The 10,008-nt window shown below is 36.6% G+C and overlaps 1 protein-coding gene and 1 pseudogene across 1 annotated transcript; one reads left to right on the top strand and one right to left on the bottom strand.

Annotated features, from left to right (window-relative positions):
* Positions 1 to 220: 220 nt before the first annotated feature.
* Positions 221 to 3,707, bottom strand: LOC126581842 (putative BPI/LBP family protein At1g04970). Its single transcript, XM_050245772.1, has 6 exons — positions 3,220 to 3,707; positions 2,271 to 2,410; positions 1,299 to 1,674; positions 948 to 1,196; positions 728 to 853; positions 221 to 642 (listed from the first exon to the last, which is right to left on the bottom strand). Exons 1-6 carry the CDS (start codon positions 3,634 to 3,636, stop codon positions 433 to 435), a joined length of 1,518 nt encoding a protein of 505 aa, XP_050101729.1. The 5' UTR covers positions 3,637 to 3,707; the 3' UTR covers positions 221 to 432.
* Positions 3,708 to 5,015: 1,308 nt separating this feature from the next.
* On the top strand, positions 5,016 to 7,257 carry LOC126633756 (uncharacterized; annotated as a pseudogene).
* The last annotated feature ends 2,751 nt before the right edge of the window (positions 7,258 to 10,008 follow it).

The raw sequence follows: 10,008 nt of genomic DNA on the forward strand, positions 1-10,008 counted from the left end.
TTCCGCAATCTCAAGCATCTGGTGGTCACCGGCTCACCGCCAAGATATCTCCGACAACAGAAGAGGAGGATTCCGAGTTGAGGGACTCCTTGCTTTGGATGGCACCTATGCAAATATACCACAAATAGAGAAGGGAGTTTTAACGAAACACTCCCAGTACTCTTCTCTTTTAATGAAGTTTTAGACTTTCCGTTATTCTCTAGCAGCATGCGTAAAGCCATATAGCAAGTAGTTTTCTCTAACTAAAACATGTACACCGATGTTTTTACAAACGTTGAACAAGTTATATGTTACAATTTCACATTCAACGAGCGGAAGGGTTCTCCTTCCCTCTGAACTTTACATATGAACATTGAACTGTGACATACAAAGAGGGAATGCTGAGGCCTTGATCCTCATAAGCAAAGACCAAGTCAAGGATGATGTTTGCGTTTAGACAAAGCTGTGCAGAAGCCAATTAAGATTGTGTGAATGTGATGCCTCATATATTACATCGCTGCAGACCATGACTCTTGAACTCGAGCAGACTAGTTCAGCGTTTTGAAGGGTGAAGCCGTGAACGATTGGTAAAGGGAATCCCTTTCCGAGATGCGAGTTCACATATGGCAAGAAAACAGTCTGAATAATTGTCCACATTACTGGCTGCAATGTAAGACATATACAACGGTTAATAACTTAATGCAGGAACTAACTTTAGTTTGAGTAATCTTTTGTGAAACCTGAATACCTGTACTAGATACAACCGAAGATTTCCAATATTGCTCCACTTCAACGACATTGAAAAGTCGTTCAATTTCACGCTGCCAGCCAGGTTATTGCCTGAGATTTTTACTGAACCGGATCCACGAATGACCTAAAAGAACACCAAACTTTACTATTGTATGTTGTACACAATTATCATGCAAAATTACGTATTCAAAGGAAAGATTATCATGTGATATAATTACCAATGAGATGCATGCAACCGGTATTACTCTGTCTTCTTCCAATACATCGATTATCAGGTCCGAGTAAATGGTAGCATCAATATTATGCTCTGAAATCCTCACGACTGGAGGAGAATATAATGATATGTTCAAGTCCATATCATGGTTGGGGTATTTCTTGTATAGTTGGGGAATAATAAATCTCCATCCGGCAGTGTTCAAAAAAGACTGATCTGGTATTTTATCTACAATCCATTGCATAAATTCTGCCTGGCCAAAGATAGACACTGAATGATGAAGACATTTTTACGCTTATCGGCATATAAACACAAGAGAACTCTAAGAAAATAAACAAATATTTCCAATACTTACATTAAAATAGGCACCTGCTACAGAGTTGAACACTGCCTCATCCAGTGAAATTCCGAGCATTTTAGATGGATCTGAGCAGGAAACTAATGGTTGTGAATCCTTATTGTGGTACTCAGAAAGTGAATGCTTATTGTGGTACTCAGAGACTGAAGCATTTCTTCTTCCAAATAAACCATTAATCTCAAACCCTATGGAAGAATTGCTCAATACAGGATCATTCACAAAAGTCATGTTCAAAGCAGTATTATCATCCAACGGCACCTCCTTTGGAAGAGCTTGCATAAAAGAATCGAGCTTTAAAACGCCATCTTTGAGTTCCTTGGTCATAGAAGTTTCCACTGCAGATCCTATTTGCTCTTCAAATGCATCAATCATCCTGAAGGATGACAAGGAGATGGATTATTAACGGAAGTAAATTAAAGTCTGATCTTTCTCTTGAACTAAAAGGGGCATTAGTCAGGCAGCACACAATGATAAGGAAACCAAAATACCGGTAAATCTTGAAACATTTAGTTGAACCCATTAAGCATAAAAATTAACCAGTAAGTGATGAAGCAAACATCCAAGGAAAGTGGTTTACTAAAAACTTGTCCATAGTAAAGAGCAATTAAGCACACACCAAACTTTGGTACTCTAGCTTTATAGAAGCAAAAGGTTTTCCATTCAAGAAATACCAAAACAACAGAAAAAGACCAGTTCCAGAGAAGTATATGTTTTAGGAAGAGATACTCGCAAGAAACGGCTGCTTAATTACAGTATTGATTTCGGAGTCTGTAAATTTTGTGGTAGCCATTGAAAAGATCGTTTCTGGTGGATGGAATGGAAAGAAAAGCATGGCTCATAAAAATCCTGGCAATTTCTTTCTAGATGTTTGTGGAACACCAGCATAATAATAGTTTTGACTGCTGGAGCCAGGGGAACAACAATTACAAGAGTACACAGTTCTCCACAACCAAACAGATAATTGCATACCCTTGATAAAGCCAAGAGGCTCCTCCATCCAATTTTATGGATATCTCTTTAACATAACAACCACAATCCTTAAGGGTAAGCTTCAAAGTTCCCTCCTCGATCCCCAAGCCTAATGAGAGCCCAACCTCCAAGCCTTCAACCTTCAAGGGAAGAAATGGGTTCAGTGATATGAAAATCTCATGTGGTTTTCAGTTCCCAAAAAGGAACTCATATGCATTAAAAAGTGCGGAAAAGGAAGCAAGTTTTCATGCCATAACTACATCTTTAATGTTCAATTACTATTCAAATAAGGAGGAAACATACACCAAAATGAAATTAAGCCATTCATACAAACTTTTGAAGGTTTACAACGATCATATTTCCAAAAATGATATCCAAGATGAAAACTAAAAACAATAAAGTATACAATTCCTTATCAGTAAACATTATTCATATGCAATTCAGTTCCTACGTTTCAAAATAAACAGCTGCATGATTCGATCAATAAATATGTGTAAGCGCAGGCACACACACGCATACAGTCTTTCTTTCTCAAAGTCCAATAAATCTTAAGAAACAAATAAACGAGACAAACAAGCTAAACCAGCAATCACACTGTTCACTCTCTCAACTTTTTCTGGCCTGAACAGGCCATTTAATACTCAAAAACTATAAAAAAAAGCATCGCCTTTATTCGAAACTGGACATGCACAAGCTATACAATGGTAATAGCATCAATTTCTTCCCCAACTGCATCATCATACCAGACAATTATGTTCTTCTCTAATCTCTACCACTAACTCCATTCATACACAAAGAACAATAAAGAAAACTTAATTTACAATTAATCATACTTATTAGCAAAAACCCAATTGCATATATAAAAAACTATACAAATTTCACCTATCAATTTGCAGAAAAACCCAAAAATTAACCCCCAAAAAATTAATAAAGCAAAATTAAGCCATACCTGAATCGAGGCACGACCTTCATCCGAAACAACAACGGGAGCAATCCAAGTACTGTAGGAATAGTGCCAATTCATGCTTAGATTGCAGGTGACCCCCGAAGCAATAATGGCGATTCCGTCGTCTCCCAGCACGAAATGCGACGGACCCACATCGATTCCGTAGATTGTGATGTTGGAGAGCACCATATTAACGTTTCCGAGAAACGGGATTCTCTTGGATTTCGAAATCTTGGGGAGCTGGAGTGGAATTATGGAGGAAACGGCCTGAGTTACGAGCAAGTCCTTGAGAAAATCGAGACCCTTTTGGGAGATGACGACAGACGTGAAGGCTTGGTCAGCGGCTTGAACTTGCAGGTGGGGCGGCGGTGCGAGGAAGAAGAAAGCTATGAGGAGGAAGAGAATAGTCGGTGACGCCATTGAAGTCTCTGGAGAAGAGGAGATAAATTTTTATCTTCTTGTTCTGGCTATGGCGCAAGGAGAAACGTGGAAAAGGGCGCAAACTTTAACTAACTTAAACAAAACTCTTGGTAGGAAATGTCCTAAACACCCCCCATATCTGGTTTTTTTTTGTGGGTCCGTGGTTTTGAAATTTTAAAAATAAAAGAGGGTAAACTTTCTGTTGTTTAATTTAAATTATGTGATTTACTAATTGTTAAATATTGTACTAATTTTATCAAAAAAAATTATTTTGCTTTTAATTTTAAATTGAAGGAAAGAAGAGAGAAAATTGATTACGGTGGTTTGAATATATGCAACGAAGGTCTACTGACGCTCCGGTTAGAAGATGCGACTACGAAACAGAGGTTAAGGATTGAAGGAGTAGAGGAAGATTAGGAAAACTTAGGAAGAGATTCTAAAAAGAACTTAGAGTATTTGGATTTAACGAAAGACATGACACAGAACCGAGTGCAATTACGTTCTAGAATTCATATAACCGATCTCACTTAGTAGGAAAAAGCTTTGTTATTTTATTGTATTGTGGGATCTAATTTAAATTGTATATATTTAAAATTAAAAAGAAATTATCAAAAAAGTTTAAGAAAAAAGATAAATGTTGTTGAATCGTATCAAATTGGGAAACCACGTTGCTTCCCTAAATTGACTAATGAAGTAGAGGGACTAAAGTGGAATTTCGCCCTACACTTCCGCGAATAACACATTACGCTTTGGCGTTGAATTGCAGAAGACGACGTTGAAGACTGGGATTTTACCCTTTTGTTGTTCACTTTGTTTTCTTTCCAGTTTGATGTAAATTTCAGAAATTTGATTGATCAAAAACAAAACTCTAGAAATTTGAAGGATATAAACCCTAATTGGAACTGAAATTGTACCGGTAGCAAGTGAGTCTAGGTACAGTTAGCAGTTCAGTTGGTGAACTGAGTGATAGTTTAGTGCAGATTGCCTATGGCTGCTGGACACAGATTCAGAGTTTAACCTATTTTTCATTCTTCTGGTGTTGTAGATATTTATTGTTTTTACTAGAAAGTTAGAAACTTTTCTAATATACGGGGGTGGGATTCGAATTTGGTGCAATGGTGCGGGCACGCTTCTCTGACCAACTGGCCTAACCCACGTATGCTTTTATGGGGGTGTAGATTTAGATTACCAAGTGGATTCTTGTTCCTTTCTTAAGGAGTTATCCTACTGCTCAGAAAGTTTTAAGTCCCTTCTATTTTAATGACAATTTTAAGCTGGAAAGAGTGGAAAAAAGAATGTGATTAGTGTCTGAAACGGAAACAACGCAGAAATCAACAAAGAAAAGGAATAAGCATTGAAGTACATCTTTGTAATTGGTTATGGCCAAAGTACTGTACGGTTTATGAAACACCGTTTGTATGTAGTTTTATGTTCCTTTTCATCTACTACTATATTCCACTAACCAGTGGATCTTTTGCGATTTAGGCTTGACCAGTTCGATAGTTTTGAGGAGCAGGCGATTGTCTGATCTTATTGCACAGCTGCAGGATATACTGAAGGGTGTAAATGAAGCTGATGTGTTGCCGGAGAAGTTTGATAGTGCAGTTATCAGAGCTCAGGTATTTCGTCTTGAGTTCAGTTAGGTTTAATACTTAATGATTCAAAGTTTGGTAGAGATACCATTCATCATCTCAGATACTGATGTTTTGTCACGGTCAATAGGTGACAAATGCTACAAGTTTCATTAGCTTCAGTTTGAATAGTGTTAATATTTGAGGGCTCAATCAGTATTGGCATCTACTTTAACCAAAAAGTATATTGTGTAAAAATTTGTTTATCATTCTTTTGAACTCTAGAAGTTGACGGTGAAGGTGCTAGGTTATTTTACTGGAATTTTTATAGTTTTGTATTTTGCTAGATGCATAAATCTTTGCAGGATTTGTATAAGTTAATACTTACATGTGTTTTTACCTTCAGATTCAACAATTGGCTCGAGAAATCAGGGAGTTAACCTCATCTGGCCCTGTAACCATCTACAATGAGAATTCTTCCTCTAGTGGTATAAACATTTGTTCAGGTTTTATAACAGTTTTGTGATTTCATAGATTAGAGTTTGTACGAACTGTTCAGAAACCACCAATTGGTTCACATTTAGTGTCTGCCCAGGAATCATCGGGACTTTATTTCGATAGATATGCTCACGCATTTCATGTCAGCGCAGGGAGTTATGCTTCATATTTAGTTCCAGCTGCTGCTGTTGGTGCAATGGTATATTGTTACATGTGGTGGAAGGTACCTCTCTGAAAATTTGTAGTCGGATTCACACACACATCCTATTTAGTTCTGCACTTGGAAGGTATTGGTAATTCAGCGTAAGGGGATAATGTTGATGACAAGTACTGACTAGTCGACGCTCATATTCGTATACAGGTTAATGAGGTGAAATCAAACCTTTCTCAAATGGTCTCTGGGTTGGTGAGTTGATATTCGCTCTCTTATATATGATTCTGTTTTACTCTGCCATGATGTAAATTTATCAGATTACTGATGTTGTATTTGTTAATTGGCACAACAGGAAGGGAAGGTCGATCTTATTGAGAGCAAACAGGTTATATTTCTGGTTATGCATTCACTTTGGAAACCTTCGCTGTTTTCTAATTCCTATTCATCTTTGTAGTCATTGATTTTACCCTTTTGTTTTAAATACAGGATGCGACCAACTCAGGTCTATGGTATCTATGCCAAGTAGCAGATGGCGTCAAAGGTCAGCTGGATACTAAACCATTAAAGGTCCGAGTACTTTCTTTCTGTTCTTTTGAAAACCGACTACTAAATGAGCTCAGGGATATTTTTATCTGGTTAGTCGATGACGTTTGCGTACTGCACTTCTACATTATCTAGGCTTTGTTGTCCTTCTCCTCATTCAGTTACTGAGTTATTTTAGTTGTGTATCTGCAGCACGTCTCAGCTAAGCTAGGAAAGCATTCAACAACGGCATTAGAGGATAAATCACCCAAGGTATACTGACCCTCGTTTGCTTCTGTTTTCCGCAATGCTTTTCTTATTTGCTTGTAACATGCTTAAACTTCGAAAAAGACTTTAGGGCCTACAATTTCTTTGCCGACAATGAAGAGCGGAGCTCGACTGAGAAATCAATGACAAAAAAGAATGATCCCAACATCTTCCCCGGAGAAAAAGTTCCAGAAATAACAAATCGGGTTGCACTCGACTCTACAAGGCTCTCCAACGCTTTTTACATCTGTTTGCTTTGTAGACTTTAACTAAAAGGATCCAATCAACCAAGTTGTTAAACTACATGAACATCAAATATATATACATATAGCATGTATGCATCCTGATAAGTTTCTGTATTAAATGCAGAAATCTGCATGAACCCTATTAGCTTGCATAAAAGATTAACATTTGTAGGATCCTCCGCTTGAGCGGCAGAACATAGTTATTCCACAGCTTGAGCGGCAGAACTCAGGTATTCCACTGCTTGAGCGCCAGAAGCACTAACCTGATTTTGCAGCCATACTTTCTGTTATGATGGCGTCTTCTCTTCTCTTGTACACAGTGCTTGTACGTTCAGGATTCACAATGGGGCTTATCCTTTCTTAATGAACACAAAGGTTATATACCAAGAAGAGGGACCAATCCACACCATTAATTTTGGTAACTGCCTGGTCCCATTACCATGGCAGTGACCATTAGTTTTGGAATTGCAAACCAACTACCTTATGGCTTAATTCAAACATATGTGGTCATATCATTTTTCCCTCCATTATGTATTATGTTTGTCCGGATACAAACCCTTACAAGTTCTAATGAGTTATAGCTCATTTACAAGTTAGCTTGCTGTCAGAGTTTTGATGAACTCACTGGAATTCAAATGGGATGAAATCACATGAATTCCAACATGCTTGTGCTAGCGAGGACCGCCCAACTAGGGTGCTGCAGAGGGCTTTTAAGATGCCCGAAGTGCTTAGCTCTGATCGGACTTCAAACTAAAGTAAAAGATTCAAGATTCACAGCGTTTAACTCTAATAAACTCCGCTAGTGCAAAAGTGCATTCTCCAAAGAATTTGAGACTGGAAAATGAAACATGCAGAAAACTTGGCATATTGTTGCACAAATTCACAGCGTTATGCCAAAATCTCGAGGAAAGTTTCGAGGGCCACGGAAGGGTGTTAGAAACTAACAAATCTCGATAAAGTATGTGTAACGGCAGACTATCTGTGAAAGAATGAAAGATAAGCTTATACTTATGAAAACACAATACATAAATTCGTCCTCAAGTCGCACAGCATTAAGAAACGGAATACAAAAACCATTGTTTTGCCAACAAATAACAGGTGAAACTGTCTGCGCATATTGAAGTTATGAACTGAGACTAGTCTTCAACAACTGCTAGCTCCCGCATTTGTGAAATATCGAGAAGAAAGCGCACATAACTCTATTGAGTTTTTTTCAGAGAGAACTAATATTGATATCTACTTGTTCTGTTCCAGCGGTGTACTGGTAGTAGTATCTTTGCAGAAGGTGCCATCCAAACCAAGGAGTTCCTCAAGGCAGATATGTCCCCCCTTGTTTGTGGAGATACCTTGGACGTGACCTCAAGAATGTTGAGATTCAGCAACGGTGGAGAGCGGGTCTGTCTGAAGTTTTCTGGAAAGATAAGAGCCTACGACATTCACACAAACAAAAATTTGAAGATGGAAATTGTCAGTAAGGATTAAACGCAAAACATGGAATATACACTATATATATATATGGAGTAATTAGGTTTTCATCCTTATTTTTACTACTCTATTGATTAAAACCTTATTACTTTTCAATTTTTGATCAAGGTCCTTTGTATTAATAATATCATTAATTATTTCAATAATAAAATATTTTTTATTTATAAATATATTCATTTAATATTAAAAATGTTACAATTAGTATATTTATATTTATGGCTAAATTTTTTATCATAAATTTTTATTTTTAGTTTGTACCCATTTTTAATTTGCAACCCTTTTTTAATTTGTACCAATTTTCCTTTCAATTTTAATTTGTACCCATATATTAATTTCTTTTTGTGCCCATATTTTTTAAAGTTTTATTTGTATTGTACCCATATTTTTTTATTTATTTGTACCCATTTTTATTTTTGCTAAATGTGCCCATTTTGAAGAATGTACCCATGTTTTGATACAATAATTTTTTGGTTATTTTTTATGAATGTACCCATGTTTACACACACACACACAATAGTATATTTATATTTTAATATTTTTAATCCCACAAATTATGTTTTTTATTTAAAATATCATTAATATAAACAACTATAAATTTTAATTTTTAATTTAAAAAATATAGTAACGTACATAGAAATAAATTATCAATTAATTTTAGGGACTTGGATCAAAAATTGAAAACCAACAAAGTTTCAGTCAAAGATTGTTCATAACTAGGGACCGCATCCAAAGTCTCCCTATATATATATATATATCAAAGACACAAACTGGAAAGGAATCAAAACCAATCAAGCCTGCATATATAAACACACACACACACACGCATATGTATATGTATATGTATATTATTATATACCTTAGCATCGTCAACTTCCAGTGTAATTTCTTTGAAGCAATCAAAACATTCAAGATAATCTCGCAGAGAAGAAAAGTGTTTAGATGAGCAGTCAAAGGCCGGTAGTTCAGTATCTGGAAGTGTGATTCTAGCCTCCCATAACTCTGGATCCAAAGAGCTAGACTTCAGAAAACCGCTCATAGATAAAGACATATTCCGAGTAATGATTGTCGCCTTCACATTATCTTTGCATCCATATAATTCAAAGTTTCTCAGATGCTTAGCTCCACTGATCAAGACATGTTTCAAGCTGTATCCTTCAACCAATTCCGAACTTGAAACAAATTTAAAAGATTCAAGATTTACAGCATCAAGTACTCCGATCTTCCACAAATCAGGGCAGAGCATAATTTCCAAGGATTTAAGACTGGATCTTGAGAAACAAAAATAGTTATAACCACATGACGTTAATGACGTTAATGACAAATACTCGATGGAAGGGCACTTGAATTTACGTTCGAAGAACATGTTGAAGCACCACAACTTCACACTTTTAAGGGACAAACTTTTCAAGTACAGAAAGGTAGTAGATGGTATTGTTTTTCTAAAAGGAAAATATGGATCACACTCGACATTCTCCACATTAAAGCTAGTTAGAGTTTTTGCAGCATTAGCAATGGTCTGCAAGTGAAAGCAATATTTCTTGTCCCGTTTACCTCCGGATGGAAGGTTGATATCCAACTCTTTCATCCCTCTCTCAACTGCAAAATTCAACCACTCATCGACCATGTTAGC

The sequence above is a fragment of the Malus sylvestris genome, chromosome 9 (genome assembly GCF_916048215.2).
Source record: "Malus sylvestris chromosome 9, drMalSylv7.2, whole genome shotgun sequence".
NCBI classification, from domain to species: Eukaryota; Viridiplantae; Streptophyta; class Magnoliopsida; order Rosales; family Rosaceae; genus Malus; species Malus sylvestris.

Coding starts and splice junctions, on each gene's coding strand:
- LOC126581842 (XM_050245772.1), bottom strand. CDS start 3,636: ATGGCGTCACCGACTATTCTCTTCCTCCTCATAGCTTTCTTCTTCCTC. Junction 1,197..1,298: donor TAGCAGGTGCCTATTTTAAT/GTAAGTATTGGA, acceptor ATCTTTGGCCAG/GCAGAATTTATGCAATGGAT. Junction 643..727: donor TTCGGTTGTATCTAGTACAG/GTATTCAGGTTT, acceptor CTTACATTGCAG/CCAGTAATGTGGACAATTAT.